Below are 22,399 nucleotides of genomic sequence, written 5' to 3'. Positions count from 1 at the left end.
CTCTCCAGGGTGAGTCCATGACTGTTTTCGGACCCCAGGGCTACAAAGGCACCAAAGGAGATCCCGTAAGTTGGACTTCCCAAGCTGTCCCTTCCCTGCCTGGGATCAACGCTGGGAACCGGCCAGATCCTTCCAGGAGAGGTGGGAGAATCCGGATCCACCAATTCCTGGTTTTCCTTTCAGGGCGAGCCGGGACTGCCGGGCTTTGACGGAGACAAAGGCGAGAAGGGAGAGGACGGACCCGTAGGAGAAAAGGTGGGAGCTTCCCGAAGCCTGTGAGGAAGGGGCTGAGGGTGGGGAACGGAATTCCCAGAAAAATTATGGACGCCCCTGGATCCCTGGGAGTGTCCAAGGCCAGGCTGGATGAGGCTTGGAGCACCCTGGGATGGGTGGAAGGTGTCCCACAGCTGGGATTGGAACTGGGTGATCTTTCAAGTCGCTCCCAACCCAAACCGTCCTGGGATCCTTTGGGAAAAGCGACCATTCCCTTCCCGCATCCCCCCCGGATCCCTCCGGGAGCTGTCCCTGCTCCTGGATCCTCTGGAATGCTCTTGGTAAGGCTTGGATGGCTCCCGTGTCCCTGTCGTGTCCCCTGGGTGGTGGCAGAGCTCCTCCCTCTCCCTCTGCTCCCCGGGAGCTCATCCCGGGTCCCAACCCGGCCCCGTTTTCCCGGGAGGAATCACGGAATTCTCCCACTCCCAGCTGAGTCACGGCTCCGGTCTCCGTGTCCTACTCATCCCAATTTCCATCTCACGGAAATGGCTCCGGCTCCACCGGCCTGACCCCGGACTGAATAAACTGAAGTTCCCTCAGCAGCAGTGACACATCCAGCTGCTGTTATTTCCCACGGGAAGCTGGATCCCGGTGTAGTCCAGGCGGGAATTGCCTGATCCAAGGTGGGCACGTCCCTTGGGAAGAGGCAGATCCTGCCCTTCTCTGATCCCGCCGCTCAGAGTGAAGGAAACTCTTGGAGTTTCTCCCATGACGGGGGGGTTCCTGTGTTTTAAAGTGGGATAAAATTCCATGTGGTTTATTTGTCCGACTGGACTCTGATGAAGAACACCCCCCAAAAAAAATCCACAAAAAATAATCAAAATTTTTTTAAAAAATTTAAAAAATTTAAAAATTAAAAATATTCCATTAAATAGAAATTCCAGGAAAAAAATAACCCATTAAAAAAAAAAAAAAAAAAAAAAAAAAAAAAAAAAAAAAAACCATAAAATATTCCATAGAGGAATGCACAAATGCCTCCTCTTGGATAAATACCTGGGTGACTTTGGAGAGTGGAATCTCCAGCCCCAGTGTGCCCAGCAGGGTCCTCTCCTGGATTTTTGGCACGGATACAGCTCATCCCAAGGATCCAACCCCCCTTCCTGCCTGTTTTCCTTCAATCCCCACCACTGAGCAAGGAATCTTTTCCATGGGAATTCCCAGAGGTTCCTGCCAAATCCTGGCACCGGTGGCTTTCTTCCCGACCCCTGGGATGGAATTTTGACATGGAAATGGTGCTTTTGGTCGTCTTTGTTTTTTTCCGTGGATTTTTCCATGGATAAATTCCTGTATTTGACAGGGATTTTAACATTTTAGGGAATCAAAGGAGAAGCTGGATCCAAGGGAATGATGGGACTTTTCGGGAGCAGAGGACCCGTGGGACAGAAGGTGAGCTCCAAACTTGAGGCACCTCCTGCCAGGACTGAGGTGGAAAATCCCATCCCGGTTTTCCCATGGAATATAATCCCTCATTCCCTCCCCAAAACTGCTGATCGGAATGACTGAGGCTCTGGAAAAGCAGGAGCAGCTGCACCTTTCCAGGAAAATCCTAAAGGTTTTAAAGGAGCAGAGCGCTCTGGGAGCTTTTCCAGGCCGGAATGGTCAGTAAGGAGTGGCTGGAATGTCAATATTCCAGGAGGGAGGTGAGAGACGTTCCCCAAGCTCCATGACGGTGGAATCCATCGTTTTCCAGCTGGGATATTTGGGACATCCCACTGCTCTTCCAGCTGCTGCTGTAGGGAGCTCCTCCAAAGCTCTCCTCGTCCCTTTTCCAGAATTCCAACAGCGTTCCCTGCTTCCAGAGGGATCTCAGCTCCTCCCCAGGATAACTCATCCCCGCTTTCCTTGCAGGGGGAACCAGGAGAACCCAGCTCGCCGGGATCTGCCGTGAGTCGGAAAACGTTTCCCTGTCCTTCCAGATCCCGGGTGTGGAGAAGGGCCCTGGCTCTCTCCCGCAGCCAGGAATGTCGGAAGGGGTGGGAAGAGGCCGTGGGAACTCAGAGCTGCTCCCCAAAGTCCGTGTTCCAAGAGGTTTTGCTGGAAAACCAGCGTGGATATCAGGGATCACAGCCAGAGGTTTGGGGTTATGGCTTGTGGAAGAAGTTCCTCTCTGTGAGGACGGGGAGGCCCTGGCACAGAATTCCCAGAAAAATGATGGATGCCCCATCCCTGGGAGTGTCCAGGGCCAGGTTGGACAGAGCTTGGAGCATCCTGGGATAGTGGGAAGTGTCCCTGCCCTTGGGATTGGAACGGGACGGGCTTCAAGGTCCCTTCCCACCCAAACCATTCCATGATTCCATGATTCCATGATTCCATGATTTTTCATTACGGAACACCAGAAAAATGCATTCATTAAATGTTCTTAATGCCTTTGGTGGATTCGCCCCAAGTGGAAAAGCCTCCAAGGATTCTCAGAATCACGGAATCGTGGGATATTTGGAGTTGGAAAGGAGCCACCAGGATCGCCAAGTCCAGCTCTTAAATTAATTAAAGGCCCGAACTCCAAATTTCCAGGGTTGTCCAAAGAAACAAGTCCCAGCTGATTCCTGGTCATGGAATTATTGACAGGTCTGGAATCCAGACTGGGAATTTTCCCTGAGGAAAAAAAGGCCCTCACCCGATTTATAATTTTTATTAATTATTTTTATTAGTAATAATTATAAACAACCTTCCGAGGACTTTGCCAAAGCCTCGAGGCCGGGACAAGACCTGGGATCAGCACTGGTAGGCGTTGGATCGAGGATATTTATGGAATTGTTTCGTAGGGAACCCCCAAATCCACGGGGTGAATCCATCCAGGAACAGAGCCAAGTTTGCTGAGTGCAAAGGGATCCCGGCATCCTGCTTTTCCCCGGATTTCAGGGATAATAACTCCTGCAAAGTGGTGTCCTGCCATCCACCATCTGAGCCAATCCTCCTTTTGGAAATATCCTGGGATTCTGCTGGAGCAGGGCTAAGCTGGGGCTTGATCCTTCGCCGCATTCCCAAAATTGCATGAGCCAGATCCGAGCTGGGACGCTGCAGGAAGATCCCTGATAAATTCTGGAATTCATCCCACCTGGGGCTACTTCTGCCAGGTTCACTTCCCTCTGCTTTCACTGGAAGATTTAGGGAATTCTCATCCATCATTCCCACCCATCCGGGCACCTGAGGGAGGATCCGGGTGGGAATTAAGGTCCCACTTTATCTCCTAAGTGCTCCCACTTCGATTATCCCTTCCCTGAGTTATTCCCGAGCTTCCCCAAATCCTCTTTTCCCGAGGACAGAGCTCCCATCCTGCCTGGATCCGATGCCAAATCTTCCGGGTGAATCCTCGCTCTCCTCATTTTCCTTAATTTCCCTCTTTTATTCCCGCAAATTGCCAGCAATTGCTGCTCCTGCCGAATTCCCTGGCAGCGGTTTCAGCGCCTCCGTCCATTTACTCTCCCGATTTTCTGATCCACGGAAGTTCCCAGCCGAGCTGACGGCGTTTGTGACTTCCCCCTGCAATCATTCCCCGGGGAATTTCAATGGATCTGCCCGACTTCACAAAGGGGATCAGTTTTGATATTCCAGGCGCCTCCTCCTTCCTCCTCTTTCCCAAAACCCCTGCTCCCTTTTTATTTTGCTGCTCCTGCCTCGATTCCCTCTTTTATGTTCCGATTGCCGCCCGTTATTCCCATTAACTTGTCGTTTGGATCATGGATTCAAGCTTCCGGCTCCTCTTCATTATTCCCCGAGGCTGTGCGTTAAAAGAACAGCGGATTCAAGCGTCGTTCTTCCCAAAACTCTGATTTTTTTCTTTTTTGTTTAATTTTTTTTTTCCCCCCCATTTCTTGCTCCCTGTTTTGGTTTCCCAGGGATTCTGAATCCCTGGAGTCTGGAGCACGCCGGACTCGGAGTGCAGGAATGGGGAATGGTTTATGGGGAGGAATTTGAGTTTATTACGGATATTAAGTTTCCCTGGAAAACTGGGATCACACAGTAATCCTAAAACGCTGAGGGTTGGCTCATTCCCTTCCAGATCCTCTCATCCCAAACCCCCAGCCAAGGGGAATTTTCCATTAAATCCGGCAATTCCCACCCCCAAACGCCAGATTTTTTACGGGAAAGGAGCTCAAAAACTGCAGGAGCTAATCCTGACCAGACCCCATCCCGCCAAACCCCGGCAGGGAAGGGATAAAAACACGGCTGGAGTGCCCAGGTGGAGATTCCATTTGCATCATCCCATCAAATATTGAGGAGCCGGAGCCCAGGAGGTGGAAAAGCTTTTTAGGAGAACTTTGGGAATTCATCCTCCTTTTGATGTGCGGCTTCGAACGGCTCCAGCCTTTCGGGGCCGGGGAGGAGAATCCCGATGGGATTCCAGCCTTTCCCAGAGCGTCCCTGCTCATTCCCAGCCCCTCCCCGGCTCCAGCCCGGAGCTCCGCGGGAATTTCTGCCTGGAATCGGAGGATCCGAGGTTTCTCTGCGTCACGGGGTTGGTGACTCAGCCTCCCTGCGCGGACCCCGGGGCGCTGGCCGTTAAATTCCAGCGGGGTTCGAATCCCAAACCCCGGGAGCCGGAGCCGTTTCCAGTATTCCCGCAGTAATTGCCTTTAAATTGCCGTTTAAAGTTTAATTTACTCCCGTTTGTCGTCCGGCCTCGGCTTCCCTGGAACAACACCGGGATGGAAATCCGAGGGAACAAATTTCCGTTTGCCTTCTTTGCTTTTTATTTATTTTATTTTATTTTCCCCTTTTCTTTTTTTTCCCTCTTTTAATTCCTCTTATCCCATCTTTTCCCTGTCCTGGGAAAGCATCACCTCCGTGACCTTCTTCCCCTTCCAGGCCATGCCCAATCCCGATTTTAAACCTTCCAATCCATATTCCAGAACCTCTCTGGCCCAGGATAAGCAGGAAACCACCTATGGAGAGAGAAAACCCGGGTCTAAATCTTATTTATATTGCCTGGATTAAGTAGGCCGGGCTTAGACCCAGCTTTCCTTCAGCGTTATCCGTGAGTTTTAACTTCTCCTAAAACCATTTGGGATTCTCTCAGGATGAGAAGGATCTCATGGGAGGCAGGAAGATGAGCTGGACATGGACAGGAAAACATGGAAAACCCAGCACTGGAGATATTTGGGATAATTAGGAGAAATATTGAAGCTAATTAGGAGAACTCTAATTACTGTCAGGGGGTTTTTTTTTAAGCGCACGAAAATAAGATTTTTGACCCATCCCTGGCCTGATCCCAGCTCCCAGCTCCTTCAAAACTCCAGGCACTTGAAGGTATCCCGGATTTGTGGGATTTAACCATCACACAAACGGTTCATTGCCCTCCAATCCGTCCCAGCAAACAGAGATATTCCCAATTTCCCGGGGTTTTATGGCTTGTTTACATCTCCAGATGGGATTTTCTATCGATTGTGTCAAGAAATAGTTACCAATAAAGAGATATTTGTGCCTGGAATTGGGAGGGATATGGATTTTTCCCTGATCCAGGGAGTCCCTGGCAGACAAATCTGATTTTTTTTTTTTATCTTTATTTCATTTTTAATGAATTTGTTTCCTCCCAACAACCACGGCAAACCAATTCCAAGCGGAGAATTCCGCTCGTTCAGCTCCCGATTTGCTCCGAGCAACAAATTCGTTCTCCCCTGAGAGAGATGAGGGGCTCGAGTGGGGGTAAATCCAATTTTTCCTTCGCATCCAGGTGCTGGAAAATGCCATCAAATTTGGCCAGGGTGGATGAGGAGACTGTGGAAACCTTAGGGGGGAAAAAAAAAAAAAACAACATAAGAATAAAAAAGAAATGAAGGTTTATAATTTTTTTTAGCAGCTTTATTTGCCACCACAGCAATGGGAGACTCCATGAAAAAAATAAATCCCAGTGCTGGATGCAGCTCCAGAAGCCAAAAAATTCCAAAAAAAATAATGGATAAAAATCCTGCAGCCCCCTGGGTCACACATTCCTTAAATCCCTGTTCCCAACCCCATCCAAATCCTCTTGGCCTTTTGCTGCCACAGTTTCCCGAGCTGGAATTACAAATTAATCCCTTCCCAGGTTTCGTTTGCCAGGGATTCACAATCCCGTGGATTTGGGGTGAGGAATGGGAGCTAAATCCCAGCCTCGGGTCTTGGGGCTTCTGGCCTCGGATTGAGGGATCCTACAGCTGGGTTTCCGTCCTGGATTGTCCTCATCCCTCTTCCCTGAAGAAAAAGGGAAGGAATTTTTGGAACTTTCCCTCTGGAAGGAATTTTTCCCAACTTTCTGGCAGGGTGCAGCAGGACTCGATGGGAAGAATGGGATCAAGGGAGCCAAAGGTGACAGAGGCCTCCAGGGGCAGCGGGGGAAGTCGGTGAGTGGCAGGAAAGGACACGGATTGTTTGGGAAAGGCTCTGCTCCTTCCCAAATCCCGCATTCCTGTCTGCTCCTTCCCGGATCCTGCATTCCTGTCTGCTCCTTCCCAAATCCCGCATTCCTGTCTGCTCCTTCCCAAATCCCGCATTCCTGTCTGTGAATTCCCAAATCCCACATTCCTGTCTGCTCCTTCCCGGATCCCACATTCCTGTCTGTTAATTCCCAAATCCCACATTCCTGTCTGTGCATTCCCGGATCCCACATTCCTGTATGTGCTTTCCTGAATCCCACATTCCTGTCTGTGAATTCCCAAATCCCACATTCCTGTCTGTGAATTCCCAAATCCCACATTCCTGTCTGTGCATTCCTGAATCCTGCATTCCTGTCTGCTCCTTCCCGGATCCCACATTCCTGTCTGTGAATTCCCATATCCCACATTCCTGTCTGTGCTTTCCCATATCCCACATTCCTGTCTGTGAATTCCCAAATCCCACATTCCTTTCCCTTTCCACCCCCTAAAGGCCTCAGGACCTTCCTCATGGTCCTTCCCAAATCCCAGAGAAGTCTCCAATGCACATCCTGGCCTGGTTTTTAGGAATTCTCCTCCTCCAGTTCCCAGTGTGTCCATATCCCAAATTTTCTTGCTTATCCCAAATTTCCCAGCCTGAGTTTTTCCTCTGTTTCTTACCAAAGCCCAAATTTCCATTCCTCTCACATCCCAAATCCCTCCTTGCCCCATGGAGCGCAGGGAACCAAGGAATCCTTCACTAAATCCCTCCCGGATCTCACTTTCCTGGGATCAGCTCCCTCACGACAGGGAGGCTCCCAAAAAACTTCCTGCGTGTGGATGGGATTTTTGGCCCAAAATTCCCGAAAATTCAATTCCTTTGTCCCTTTTTTTTTTTCCATGTAGGGAGAGAAAGGTGATCCTGGGACCGCCGGTGACACCGGGCGGAAAGGGACAAAGGTAGGACATGGATGAGATCCCGGGAAATTTCCATCCTTGGAGAAGCCCAAAATCCCCGGGAATGTGGCGGAACAGCTTGGGATGGCTCTGCTTGGATTGGGAGTTGGGGAAACGTTTCTCCAGAGCTCCTCCCGCCCTCAACCACTCCGTGATCCTGGGAAACAAAGGTTGGGACAAGCAGAGGTGGGCAGGGAGCCTCCAGCACCCGCAGAATTCCTCCTCTGCCCTCATTCCCTGTGGATTCTCCTTTATTCCCAGGGCTTGCGAGGGCTTCCGGGCCGGATCGGCGCTCCCGGAGCCAAAGGGGCCAAGGTGAGCCAAGCCCAGCTTTCCACCCTCCAGCTGCGCCATTCCCAGAACTGCTTCCCAGTCACTCCCGGGAAAGCTTCGGGCATGGAATCCTGAGGAATCCGCCCCACTTCTGTGGGAAAATCCCTCTTGGAATGCCCATGAAGAGCAGGGAATCACGGATTGGGAAGCTCTAGGGTTTGCAGGGAACTTTGGGATAATCTGGGGTTAAAAAATGAAACTAAACCCATCCCAAATCCCTCCTGATCCGTGATATGGAATCCTGAGGAATTCACCCCATCACTCTTGGAATGCCCATGAAGAGCAAGGAATCACGGACTGGGAAGTTTTAAGATTTGCAGGGAACTTTGGGATAATCTGGGGTTAAAAACTGAACCAAACCCATCCCAAATCCCTCCTGATCCGTGGCATGGAATCCTTAGGAATCCGCCCCATTTCTGTGGGGAAATCCCTCTTGGAATGCCCATGAAGAGCAGGGAATCACGGATTGGGAAATTTTAAGATTTGCAGGGAATTTTGGGATAATCTGGGGTTAAAGAATGAACCAAACCCATCCCAAATCCCTCCTGACCCGTGGCATGGAATCCTTAGGAATCCGACCCATTTCTGTGGGAACATCCCTCTTGGAATGCCCATGAAGAGCGAGGAATCATAGATTGGGAATCTTTAAGGCTTGTGGGGAATTTTGGGATAATCTGGGGTTAAAAACAAAACTAAACCCGGCCCAAATCCCTCCTGATCCGTGGCACGGAATCCTGAGGAATTCACCCCATCACTCTTGGAATGCCCATGAAGAGCAAGGAATCACGGACTGGGAAATTTTAAGGTTTGCAGGGAACTTTGGGATAATCTGGGGTTAAAAACTGAACCAAACCCATCCCAAATCCCTCCTGATCTGTGGCATGGAATCCTGAGGAATCCGCCCCACTTCTGTGGGGAAATCCCTCTTGGAATGCCCATGAAGAGCAGGGAATCACGGATTGGGAAACTCTAAGGTTTGTAGGGGGAACTTTGGGATAATCTGGGGTTAAAAATGGAACCAAATCCCTCTTGGAATGCCTGTGAAAAACAGGGAATCACAGATTGGGAAGCTTTAAGGCTTGTGGGGAACTTTGGGATAATCTGGGGTTAAAAACGGAACCAAACCCATCCCAAATCCCTCCTGATCCGTGGCACGGAATCCTTAGGAATCCGCCCCATTTCTGTGGGGAAATCCCTCTTGGAATGCCCATGAAGAGCAGGGAATCACGGATTGGGAAGCTTTAGGGTTTGTAGGGGGAACTTTGGGATAATCTGGGGTTAAAAATGGAACCAAATCCCTCTTGGAATGCCTATGAAAATCAGGGAATCACAGATTGGGAAGCTTTCAGGCTTGTGGGGAACTTTGGGATAATCTGGGGTTAAAAACGGAACCAGACCCATCCCAAATCCCTCCTGATCCGTGTCCTAGCAACGGCTTGGGCCCCGTTCTAAATTCGTGCCTCGCCCTTATCAGCACCGTTGGTCCCTTATCAGTAAACAACGCTAATGAGCCTTGATGGGGTTTTTATGGGATTTGGGAATCTTGATAAGAGAAGTGGGAGCTGTCGCTGACGGAGCCGATGTCGTCCCTGTTGTTGTTATTGTGGTTTTATAACGATTTTTAATTAATATTATTTTTATTGCCGCTGTTATTAATATCCGGGTTCATCCAGCCCCGCTCCATTTCGTTACCGAGGTTTTACCTCGGGAATTTCCCGCCCACTCTCCTCCGGGAGAGTTTGGAGTTGGGATTTAAGGATTGTTTTAAAGGGTTTCCAGTCGTCTCGGTTGTGAGGTAATTAACTGGTGTTAATTATTTAGTTTGTCTCATTCGTTAACAGTTAAATTTTAGTGATGGGAAATTTCTAGGCTGAGGCGGAGGCTTTATCCCTGAGTGTCATCCCGGGATTATCCCTTTGCTTTTCCAGAGTTTTCCCAATGTTTTGGGGGGTTCTTTGTCCTCACGGCCCCTCCACTGCTTTTTCCATCCACAGGGAGAAACCGGCGGTCCTGGAAAACCGGGAATTCCGGGATCGAATGGACAACGTGGACCGAAGGTGAGGATCTGAATCATCAGGGAATCGTGGGATGGTTTGGGAAGGGACGTTAAAGATCATCCCACAAGAGTTTCCCCAGGAATTTTCCCAAATCCACCTCTGGAAAATGCTCGTTTCTTCCAAATTGAGTATTCCTGGATCTGTTCCCATAAATCAGCACGGACTGGGTGAAGTTTCTTGGATATTGGGATTGGGATCTCTACTCACCTCCTCAGCTGAATTCATCCATCCCAATCCTGACGCTCCACAGGCTCTTCTCCATTTTAATGGGAATTTTCCCTCTCCTGGAATGCCGCCAGTGCCCAGACTGAGGCGACACTCAGTAAACAACCCTAATCCAAGGAAAAACCAGTTCATCCCCCAAATCCCAGCCTTTCCAAGCCCATGATTTAGCCATGATTTTCCCTTGGCTCCTTCCAGGGCGAACCGGGAGCCTCAGGGAACAACGGCGCCTCGGGAATTCCTGGGGAGAAAGGAGAAAAGGTTGGTACTGGCCACGCCGCCATTTCCGAGGGATAAATCCCACATCCATCAGGTGGAGTTAACAAAATTTAACGTTTTCCACGTCGCCGGTGCCCTTTCCAGAGGGGAAATGTCAACGGGCCGGAACGTTAGGCTTGGGAATGCCGTTGGAAAAGGGCGGGAGGGAGAGGTCTCGTTAAATTCGCCTCTGTCCACGGATAAAATCCCAGGAGGAGCCGGTTGGAGTGTGAGGAAAAGCCATCCAGAGGGATTCGTTCATCCAGAGTTATTCCACCACCATTCCCAGGGTAAATCCCTGGGATGCTCCGGGGTAGGAAAAGTGGGATCAGGCTGGGGCCAGCTTGGCATGGGAAATGGGAAAGGTCTCCCGGTCCTGTTCTCATCTCCCTGAGGAATTCCCACCTGGATCACTCCCCACCAATCTTCCTTCTCAGCATTCCTTAATTTCCTGCTTTGTTCCTTAAAAAAAAAAAAAAAAAAGCCACACCTAAATTTGTACTTTTCCGTAGGGGGGGCGAAAAAATTGGGATTTCTGTTAAAACAGCAATTTTTTTTGTGGGAAAAAAAAAAATAAATGACACAATCTCAGCAGCTTCCGTCAAATCTCTTGGCATTTTCCAGCCCTTCAAGCCCTTCCCGCATTGTCTCCAGGATTTGGGATCTTAAAGGATTTTATTGATAACCAATCTGTTCCTCCTTCCCTGATGGTCGAACACCTCCGGAAGTCTCTGGTTGGAGGCCAGGAGATCATTCCCAAGGAATTCTCATTCCCTTCCTCTCCTGGTCTTCTCCTCTCCCACAGATTTGTTTTCCGCCACTGCTGGGTGTCGGATTTTTCCTTCTGCTGGGTTTCCTGGGAATATTTTCCGTTCCAGCAGCGCCGGGAGAAAGCTCGGTGGTGAAGAGGAGTGGGAAATTTATAAGTTTGGGATCTTCCTCTTTCCTCGTTTTTTTTTCCCGGGGTTACAAATGAAAGGATCCTGTTTAGGTGAGCTGGGAGAGCTGGGAATTCAGGAATTCCTGGGAATAGTTGGGTGGAAAATCCACGTCACCAAGCACCTTCCGGACAAGGAAAGGCGGAGAGCAAAGCTCCCGTGCCGAAGGAATGTGGAAGGTGTTCCCGTATTCCCAATGCCATGGAAGTGTTTGGATGATGTTTGGCTGCCCTGTGATTCCCAGGGAGCCAAGGGAGTTCCCGGACTGGGAGGATTCAAAGGACAAACGGGATGGCCTGGGAAGCCTGGAGGGGCCGGAGCAGCTGGACCTCGAGGGCCGCAGGGAGAGCCAGGCCCACAGGTGAGCAGCAGGACCCGAATCCCAGCAAGTCCCTGAATCCCACAGATCCTGAATCCCACAGATCCCAAATCCCAGCAGGTCCTGAATCCCGCAGATCCCAAATCCCAGCAGGTCCTGAATCCCACAGATCCTGAATCCCAGCAGGTCCTGAATCCCACAGATCCCAAATCCCAGCAGGTCCTGAATCCCACAGATCCTGAATCCCAGCAGGTCCCTGAATCCCACAGATCCCAAATCCCACAGACCCTGAATCCCACAGATCCTGAATCCCAGCAGGTCCTGAATCCCACAGATCCCAAATCCCACAGACCCTGAATCCCACAGATCCTGAATCCCAGCAGGTCCTGAATCCCACAGATCCTGAATCCCACAGATCCTGAATCCCAGCAGGTCCTGAATCCCACAGGAATCCCAGAAGATCTTGAATTCCACATACCCTGAATCCCACAGGGATCCCAGCAGGTCCTGAATCCCACAGATCCCAAATCCCACAGATCCCAAATCCCAGCAGGTCCTAAATCCCACAGATCCTGAATCCCAGCAGGTCCCTGAATCCCACAGATCCCGAATCCCACAGATCCTGAATCCTGCAACAATGCAGAAAGTCCCTAAATCCTACAAGAATCCCATCAGATCCTGAATCCCACAGGAATCCCAGAAGATCTTGAATTCCACATGCCCTGAATCCCACAGGGATCCCAGCAGGTCCTGAATCCCACAGATCCCAAATCCCAGCAGGTCCTAAATCCCACAGATCCTGAATCCCAGCAGGTCCCTGAATCCCACAGATCCCAAATCCCACAGATCCCAAATCCCAGCAGGTCCTAAATCCCACAGATCCTGAATCCCAGCAGGTCCCTGAATCCCACAGATCCCAAATCCCACAGATCCTGAATCCCAGCAGGTCCCTGAATCCCACAGATCCCGAATCCCACAGGAATCCCTGAAGATCTTGAATCCCACATGCCCTGAATCCCACAGATCCTGAATCCCACAGGTCCTGAATCCCAGCAGATCCTGAATCCCAGCAGGTCCTGAATCCCACAGATCCTGAATCCCGCAACAATGCAGAAAGTCCCTAAATCCTACAAGAATCCCATCGGGTCCTGAATCCCACAGGGATCCCAAAAGGCCCCGAATCCCACAAGAATCCCAGCAGGTCTGGAATCCCACAGGTCCCAAATCCTACAGATCCCAAATCCCACAGGCCCTGAATCCCACAAGAATCCCATCGAGTCCCAAATCCCACAGGTTCTGTATCCCAGCAGGTCCTGAATCCCACAGATCCCAAATCCCACAGCTCCTGAATACCAGAAGGTCCCAAGTCCCACAGATCCCAAATCCCACAGATCCTGAATACCAGAAGGTCCCAAATCCCACAGATCCCAAATCACAGGTCCTGAATCCCAGCAGGCCCTGAATCCCACAGGAATGCAAAAAGGCCCTGAATCCCACAGGAATCCCACAGGCCCTGAATCCCACAGGAATGCAAAAAGGCCCTCAATCCCACAAGAATCCCAGCAGGTCTGGAATCCCACAGGTCCCAAATCCCACAGATCCCAAATCACAGGTCCTGAATCCCAGCAGGCCCTGATTCCCACAGGAATGCAAAAAGGCCCTGATTCCCACAAGAATCCCAGCAGGTCTGGAATCCTACAGGTCCCAAATCTCACAGGTTCTGAATACCAGAAGGTCCCAAATCCCACAGATCCCAAATCCCACAGCTCCTGAATACCAGAAGGTCCCAAATCTCACAGATCCCAAATCCCACAGGCCCTGAATCCCACAGGAATGCAAAAAGGCCCTCAATCCCACAAGAATCCCAGCAGGTCTGGAATCCCACAGGTCCCAAATCCCACAGATCCCGAATCCCACAGGCTCTGAATCCCACAAAAATCCCATCGGGTCCCAAATCCCACAGGTCCTGAATCCCACAGGAATGCAAAAAGGCCCTGAATCCCTCAAGAATCCCATCGGGTCTTGAATCCCACAGGGATCCCAAAAGGCCCCAAATCCCACAAGAATCCCAGCAGGTCTGGAATCCCACAGGTCCCAAATCCTACAGATCCCAAATCCCACAGGCCCTGAATCCCACAAGAATCCCATCGGGTCCCAAATCCCACAGGTTCTGAATCCCACAGGTTCTGTATCCCAGCAGGTTCTGAATCCCACAGGAATGCAAAAAGTCCCCGAATCCTACAAGAATCCCAGCAGGTCTGGAATCCCACAGGTCCTAAATCCTACAGATCTCGAATCCCACAAGAATCCCAGCAGGTCTGGAATCCCACAGGTCCCAAATCCCACAGGTCCTGAATCCCACAGATGCCAAATCCCAACAGGCCCTGAATCCCACAGATCCCAAATCCCACAGGTCCTGAATCCCACAGGAATGCAAAAAGTCCCTGAATCCCACAGGAATGCAAAAAGGCCTGAATCCTACAAGAATCCCATCGGGTCCTGAATCCCACAAGAATCCCATCGGGTCCCAAATCCCACAGGTCTGGAATCCCACAGGTCCCAAATCCCACAGGCCCTGAATCCCACAAGAATCCCATTGGGCCCCAAATCCCACAGGTTCTGAATCCCACAGGTCCTGAATCCCACAGGAATCCCATCAGGTCCCAAATCCCACAGATCCCAAATCCCACAGGTTCTGAATCCCACAGGTCCTGAATCCCACAGGAATCCAAACAGGCCCTGAATCCCACAAGAATCCCATCAGGTCCCAAATCCCACAGATCCCAAATCCCACAGATTCCAAATCCCACAGATCCCAAATCCCACAGGTTCTGAATCCCACAGGTCCTGAATCCCACAGGAATCCAAACAGGCCCTGAATCCCACAAGAATCCCATTAGGTCCCAAATCCCACAAGAATCCCATCGGGCCCCAAATCCTACAGGTCCCAAATCCCACAGGTTCTGAATCCCAACAGGCCCTGAATCCCACAGATCCCAAATCCCACAGGCCCTGAATCCCACAAAAATCCCATCAGGTCCCAAATCCTACAGATCCCAAATCCCACAGGTTCTGAATCCCACAGGTTCTGAATCCCACAGGAATCCAAACAGGCCCTGAATCCCACAAGAATCCCATCAGGTCCCAAATCCCACAGATCCCAAATCCCACAGATCCCAAATCCCACAGGCCCTGAATCCCACAAGAATCCCATCAGGTCCCAAATCCCACAGATCCCAAATCCCACAGATCCCAAATCCCACAGGTTCTGAATCCCACAGGTCCTGAATCCCACAGGAATCCAAACAGGCCCTGAATCCCACAAGAATCCCATCAGGTCCCAAATCCCACAGATCCCAAATCCCACAGATCCCAAATCCCACAGGTTCTGAATCCCACAGGTCCTGAATCCCACAGGAATCCAAACAGGCCCTGAATCCCACAGGAATCCCATCAGGTCCCAAATCCCACAGGCCCTGAATCCCACAGGAATCCAAACAGGCCCTGAATCCCACAGGAATCCCATCAGGTCCCAAATCCTACAGATCCCAAATCCCACAGGCTCTGAATCCCACAGGTTCTGAATCCCACAGGTCCTGAATCCCACAGGAATCCAAACAGGCCCTGAATCCCACAAGAATCCCATCAGGTCCCAAATCCCACAGATCCCAAATCCCACAGGTTCTGAATCCCACAGGTTCTGAATCCCACAGGTCCTGAATCCCACAGGAATCCAAACAGGCCCTGAATCCCACAAGAATCCCATCAGGTCCCAAATCCCACAGGCCCTGAATCCCACAAGAATCCCAAATCCCACCGGGATCCACACCTGGACACCCTGGTGTGACCCCTGAGGCGTCCCCGTGTTCCCGCCTCTCCCAAGCCCCCATCCCGAGCTCTCCCACATTCCCTCTTCCTGCGGGATCTTGATCCGCGTGTCTCGCCTCCCGCTTCGTTCCTCTCCGGAGATTTTTTCCGTCCCCTTCCCTCCCCTCCTTCCCCCCCTCTCTTCGGGAGAAGGTCTGACCTCTCCACGGAGAGATAATTCCAAAGCCACCAGCACAACAAGCCGTTAATTATCCCGGGATCAGGATGCCAAGGCTCGGGAAGGAGCCGGTGCCTCTCAGCTCCCGTTTTTTAATGGATATTTTTGCATTCCAGCCACGCCGGGCACCTTTAGAAACGTAAGGGGGTGGGGGGAAAAATAAAAAAAAAAAAATCCCGGGAAATGAGATGTTAATTCCATCCGTGAGCAGGATCACCCTGCCCTGGAAGTTTTCTTGAGGCAGCTTCGAGAAATAAAGAACTTTCCGAAAGTGGGGGGAAAAAAAAAAAAAAAAAGAGGCTGGAAATGAAAATTCCCTCCGTGGTTTTGCTGGGAGAGTTTCGGGCTTGGATTAAAGGATACAGAAGTTCCCTGGAAGATCCAAGAATAAAAGAAGGGTTGGAGTAAAATAACCCAAAAAAAACCCCAAATTTTATCCATAAGCCCTGCTTGATTCCCGGCAATGACGGCAATAATTTGGATTTTGGAGGACGGAAGTTGGGACAGTTCCCAATTTTCCGGGGAAATCTGAATGAGTCTGGATCTCATCAGATCCACTCTCCTGGATCTCCTTATCCTACAGATATTTGCAGGAATTCTGACATGGAAAAGAAAAATTCCACCTAATTCCAGCAGGATTTTCCAATTTTTTTTCCCGAGCCGATATCCATTGACAACTTCTACTTCACATCAGCTCCATCGGGATCAAATATTGACGGGATTTGGGAAAACTCCGCATGAAAAAAATGATGTTTGAATTAAGTAAACAATTAAATTTTTGATCAAAAGTAAACAATTAAATTGTTGGTCAAAACATGAGGCTGCTCCCCAGAAAGACAAAAAACTTGTGATCCCATGGAATTCCCAAAAAAAAAAAAAAAAAAAAGAGGGATTTAAGGCAAAAAAAAGAGGGATGCAGAGCGGAAAGGATGAACAAGGAACTCAACCCGCATCCAGCAATTCCCAATTTTTTATTTTTTTTTTCCAATTGTGGGACCAGATCTCCTTAATCAACTCCTTTATCACAAAATCCACTCTAAAACAATTCCCAAATATTTATAATTTTTTTTTTTTTCCCCCATAAAGAGGCTGGGATTTTCTCCCCGCCAATTTTCCTTACGGCAGCTGAATTTTCCCTGGAAGATACCTCTGGAAATCGGCATCTTCCTTAAAAAAAAGAGCCTGAAGTCGCTGAATAAAGATGCTGGAAGTGCGACCAGGGATCTTTAAAAGGAATTTTGAAGGGTGGTTATAGGAAGAAGGTGGGAAAAGGTCCTTCCGGAACAATAAAATATGGATTAAATCCCGCTCCAAGCCATGGAAACAAAATTATCCTTCCTCCTCTTGCTCCCCAGGCTGTGCCTTGCCATGAAAAATAAATCAAAGGAATCGCAGGAGGGAGGAGAGAGCCGAAAGTACAAGATTCCCTCATGGATATTTTAAAAGGCTGGAATTTTTTATGTTATTATCCAGCCCAGAAAAGTCTGTCTGGGATAATAAATGGATTTTTTTTTTTTTCCCTTTTTGTTGGACACTGATTAAAGAGAAGCTGCGAGGTGCCGCATTTTCCATCACCCACACTGCTCCTGGAATTAAAGGAGAAGCTCCGGGAATGGCTTGTGGGGTTGGGACAGAGGGAAAAAATTCCGGAGCGCTGATCCCAATCCCATCCCGTCCCATCCCATCCCATCCCATCCCATCCCATGGATCCCATCCCATCCCATCCCATGGATCCATCCCATCCCATCCCATCCCATCCCATCCCATCCCATGGATCCCATCCCATCCCATCCCATCCCATCCCATGGATCCCATCCCATCCCATCCCATGGATCCCATCCCATCCCATCCCATCCCATCCCATGGATCCCATCCCATCCCATCCCATGGATCCCATCCCATCCCATCCCATGGATCCCATCCCATCCCATCCCGAGAACACCTGAGGGGCTCTGAGTGTCTTAAACCCCAGCCAGGTTTTGGGGTTTTAGGGGGAAAATCCCGAAGAAACGTGGGATATCTCTGGAAGTGCTGCCGGAACTCTCCTTTTTCCTCTCCAGGGTCCACCAGGGAGAAGAGGGAGATCCCAGCTCTGCCTCCAGGGGCCCCCGGGCATGGACGGGCCAAAAGGAGAAGTGGTCAGTATGGGAACGATCCTCAGCCCCTTCCCAAAATTCCAGATTGGGCTCGGATGAGCCTTGGCTCTTCCAGGTTCCATTCCTCGGCTCTGCGAATTTTGCAACAAGAGCAGGGACGTTGGAATCCCGAATTCCAGGGGGCGGGACACGGGGCAGCGCTGCCCAAATCTCTGCCCGGAGCCTTCCCCGGCTGGGGGAGGATTCCTTTGGGAAAACATCCGACTTTGGATCAGCTCACCCTGGAGGCAGAGCAGGAATGAACCAACCATCAGCCCCGGGGCAATTAACGCGCAATTAACGCTCAGCAGGGGATTCCCACAAGGATCCCGATCCCAGCCTGTTTGGGGTCGGTCCCTACACCCTGCAAATCCCAGTGTCCCGAGGGATTTTAGGATCACTGCTTCAACTCCGTGCGCTGCTGGCGGATAATGTGATTTTTTTTTCTTTCCCCTGGCGCTGGAATTGAGCATGGATTGAGAAAAATGATCCTCCCAGCTTTAATTGGGATCATCCTTCTTGTGCTCCCCGTCCTTTAATATTTTTAACCACCCTTAATCCACAAATCCGGTTTCCAGCAGTTCCGAGCGGAGAATTTGTCAGGGTGTTTTTATCCCTTGCTGGCAAAGCTCGGCGTCTCCCGGTTTTCCCGTCTTCCCAGCGCTGGAATTGCAGCTCCAGCTTGAAACCTCCTGCTTTGAGCTGATTCCCAAAGGTTCTGTGCAGGCCGGGCCCTCTCCGTGCATCCACCTCTTCCAGCCGGAAAACAAAACCCGACTCCAGGCGTTAAAATCCGTATTGTTGGGACGGGGCGGAGCTCCCGAGGGATCTGGGATCTGGCGGACACACGGATGAGGCCCTTCCTGTCTGCCCGCTGATATCCCCTAAAATTTATAGGAAAACCGCGGGAGCCTTTCCACCCGCCTCCCTTCCCAGCTGCCATCCCTGAGGAGCGCTTATCCCCGGAGCATTTCATGGATGCTCTCCGGAGATTCGGTAAAATTCGGTAAAATTCGGTTTGATCGAAGTGTTTTCAACAGGGGGAAAATGGTCCCGCCGGGAAGAAAGGAGCCAAGGGAGATCCGGGACTCTCCGTGAGTGATCATCTCCCGTCACGCGGGAAAAACGGGAATCGGCCAACCCGGCCCCGAGAGGCCGAGGGGAGGAGGGAAACGCTGGGAGACGGATCCTCGGATCCGCTCCGAGGATATCTGGGAAAAGAAGCTGCTGAGCGGGGTGGGAGCAGAGCTGGGCTCTACAAAGCCAAGCCTAAAGGTTTTCCCTCCCCTCCGCATCTTTCCCAGCTCCTGCTGGATCGGTGCTCCAGGGCTGATCCGACCCAAAGGAAAAGCAGGAGAAGGAAAAGCTGCTGGCTTTCCCTTTTCCCAAGGGAAAAGCTGCTGCCCCGGGCTTCTAAATCCTGAGGAGGAAGGAGGGGTTGATCCGCATGGATCGGGACAAAATTCCTCTGGCAGCTCCCTCCACACCCCCTCATCCCGGATTTTGTCCCACTTGGCTGACACAGGGCAATATTTCCATTTTTCCAGGACGTGGATTGATTTTTCCCAGTGGGATTTGTTTTAGCGGGGGGTGGGGGTTGTGGGAAAGGATCGCCTAAATTCGGGCTGCCGAAAATTCCAGCTCCCCACGTGGAAAACGCCCCAAAATTTGGAATCCCAAGAAGGGCAAGAGGTGATGATCCCAGGGAAGTCCAGCAGGAGGTCCACCATCCCACAGGGAAGATTCCCGATGGGATCGGTGGACGTTAACAGTCCCAGGGTTGAAGGACGGGCTCCAAATCCATGAGATTGGAGGCCTCATTCCATGGGGAACGGCGTTGGCTGGGAAAGAGGCGGAGAAAGCAGGAGGGGGTGCAGCTCCCAATCATCAGGCGCGGTTCCACAGCTCATTCCCAAGGGGCAATCCCGGAGGATCGTTTGGATGCAGGTGGCTCCGTGGCTTTTGAGAGCTCAGGGAAGTCTGGGAGATCGTGGCTTTGGGGACAATTCCAGGAGGGTGGGGACATTCCTTGGAAAGCCAGCCCAGGTCTAAGCTGTGGAACAGGTTGGGGTCACATTCCTCATGGCCAGAGGAGCTGGCTGCTGGAAAACCAGGAATTTCCTGAGGGAACGAGCCACAGATCCTGAACGGAGCTCCCCGTGACACCAAATCTTCAATTACTGCCCCCAAAATGAGGAGGCTCCAGCTCAGTGGGACAATTCCAGGAGGGTGGGGACATTCCTTGGAAAGCCAGCCCAGGTCTGAGCTCTGGAACAGGTTGGGATCCCATTCCTCGTGGCCAGAGGAGCTGGCTGCAGGAAAACCAGGAATTTCCAGAGGGAATGAGCCACAAATTAATGAGCCACAAACTAAACTGAGCTCTCCATCACACCAAATCTCCAATTATTGCCCCCAAAATGAGGAGGCTCCAGCTCGGTGGGACAATTCCAGGAGTGTGGGGACATTCCTTGGAATGCCAGCCCAGGTCTGAGCTGTGGAATAGGTTGGGGTCACATTCAGGGTCACATTCCTCATGGCCAGAGGAGCTGGCTGCTGGAAAACCAGGAATTTCCTGAGGGAATGAGCCACAAATTAATGAGCCACAAATTAAACTGAGCTCTCCATCACACCAAATCTCTAATTATTGCCCCCAAAATGAGGAGGCTCCAGCTCGGTGGGACAATTCCAGGAGGGTGGAGACATTCCTTGGAATGCCAGCCCAGGTCTGAGCTCTGGAACAGGTTGGGATCCCATTCCTCGTGGCCAGAGGAGCTGGCTGCAGGAAAACCAGGAATTTCCAGAGGGAATGAGCCACAAATTAATGAGCCACAAATTAAACTGAGCTCTCCATCACACCAAATCTCCAATCACTGCCCCCAAAATGAGGAGGCTCCAGCTCGGTGGGACAATTCCAGGAGGGTGAGGACATTCCTTGGAATGCCAGCCCAGGTCTGAGCTCTGGAACGGGTTGGGATCACACTCCTCATGGCCAGGAATTCCTCCTGGCTGCAGGAAAACCAGGAATTTCCCGAGGGAACGAGCCACAGATCCTGAACGGAGCTCCCCGTGACACCAAATCTCTGCTCTCACCCCAAACGAGGTGACTCCACCTTGGTGGGAGAAGCAGGGAGACGGCGCCGGGGTTGGAATCCATCCCTGAATTCCGTTTTCCCGCTCTGGCGCAGGAGGAGGAGGTGAAGGAAGTGCTGAGGAGCGAAATGAGAGGGATTTGCGGTGAGTTGGCCCCCGTGACCCTGCCGGAGGATAAATTGGAGCCGTTTCCGTGCCAGCACGATTCCAAACGCCACCCGTTGGCAGCGCGGAATTCCGGGCCCCCGCGGATTCCTGACCTCCTGAAATTCTTCGTTTTTATCCCTCAACCCCCTCTTCTCTCTCTTCCCGTTTGGATTTGTCAGCGAGGATTTCCACCGTTTCCTCGTGGGTTGGGAGACAGGATTGTCCTTTCCCACGGGGAATGACCGCAAAAAAACACCAAAAAAACACCAAACCAAACCAAAAACAAACAAATTAAAACCACAAAAACAAACCAAGAATAAACAAAACACCAAACCAAAAACAAACAAACAAATTAAAACCACAAAACCAAACCAAGAATAAACAAAAAACCAAAAAGAAAACAAAACACCAAACCAAACCAAAAACAAAGAATAAACAAAAAACCAAAAAGAAAACAAAACACCAAACCAAACCAAAAACAAAGAATAAACAAAAAAACAAAATGAAAACAAAACACCAAACCAAACCAAATTAGAACCACAAAAACAAACAAAGAATAAACAAAAAACCAAAAAGAAAACAAAACACCAAACCAAACCAAAAGCAAACAAACAAATTAAAAACACAAAAACAAGCAAAGAATGAACAAAAAACCAAAAAGAAAACAAAACACCAAACCAAAAACAAACATACAAATTAAAACCACAAAAACAAAGAATGAACAAAAAACAAACAAACAAATAAAAAAGCCAACAAAAAAAACCAAAAAACCCAACAAAAAATAAACCAAAAAACACAAGCAAACAAATAAAACAAAAATAAAGAAAAATAAAGAAAAACCAAACAAACAAATTAAAAAAAAACAAAAAAAAGAACAAAAAAATAAACAAAAAACCAACAAAAAATTTAAACAAAAAAACAAACAAAACCAAAAAACAAATAAAAAATAAACAAAAACCAACCAAACAAAAAATAAACAAAAAACCAACAAACAAACAAAAAAAAGAAAGGAAAAAAAAATATCTGGGGACGGTTTTATCCCAGAATCCCGACGTTGAAAGTTTTGGGGGGGTCCTGCTTCCCTTGCCCGGCAGAAATCCATTTATTTGAGATCCAGCAAATAAATGGATTTCCTTCCTGCCCCATTCTCGGGACTTTCCCTATGGAAATGGAATGGAAACGTTTTCCTTCCAACACCTTCCAGCTTTCCCTGGATACAGATATCCCATGGATACGGAAGGGTTTTTAGGTTCACCCCCACTGGAGTTGTTAGGAAGGATTTGGATCCTTGAAAAGGGG

The 22,399-nt window shown here is 50.0% G+C and overlaps 1 protein-coding gene across 1 annotated transcript in view; it reads left to right on the top strand.

Moving 5' to 3' along the window:
- Window positions 1–22,399, top strand: part of LOC120751875 (collagen alpha-1(VII) chain-like) — a 112,184-nt gene that overhangs the window by 81,997 nt on the left and 7,788 nt on the right. The window contains 13 exon segments of the mRNA XM_040062365.2: window positions 9–65; window positions 184–255; window positions 1,588–1,659; window positions 2,122–2,157; window positions 6,510–6,590; window positions 7,506–7,559; window positions 7,818–7,871; window positions 9,884–9,946; window positions 10,367–10,429; window positions 11,609–11,725; window positions 17,789–17,866; window positions 18,904–18,957; window positions 21,049–21,097. Of these exon segments, the coding sequence (XP_039918299.1) occupies window positions 9–65; window positions 184–255; window positions 1,588–1,659; window positions 2,122–2,157; window positions 6,510–6,590; window positions 7,506–7,559; window positions 7,818–7,871; window positions 9,884–9,946; window positions 10,367–10,429; window positions 11,609–11,725; window positions 17,789–17,866; window positions 18,904–18,957; window positions 21,049–21,097 (850 nt within the window).

Source organism: Hirundo rustica, chromosome 4 (assembly GCF_015227805.2).
Source record: "Hirundo rustica isolate bHirRus1 chromosome 4, bHirRus1.pri.v3, whole genome shotgun sequence".
In the NCBI taxonomy this organism is placed as follows: Eukaryota; Metazoa; Chordata; class Aves; order Passeriformes; family Hirundinidae; genus Hirundo; species Hirundo rustica.
The sequence above is the reverse complement of the archived record's forward strand: the minus strand, read 5'-3'. Positions and strand labels throughout refer to the sequence as shown.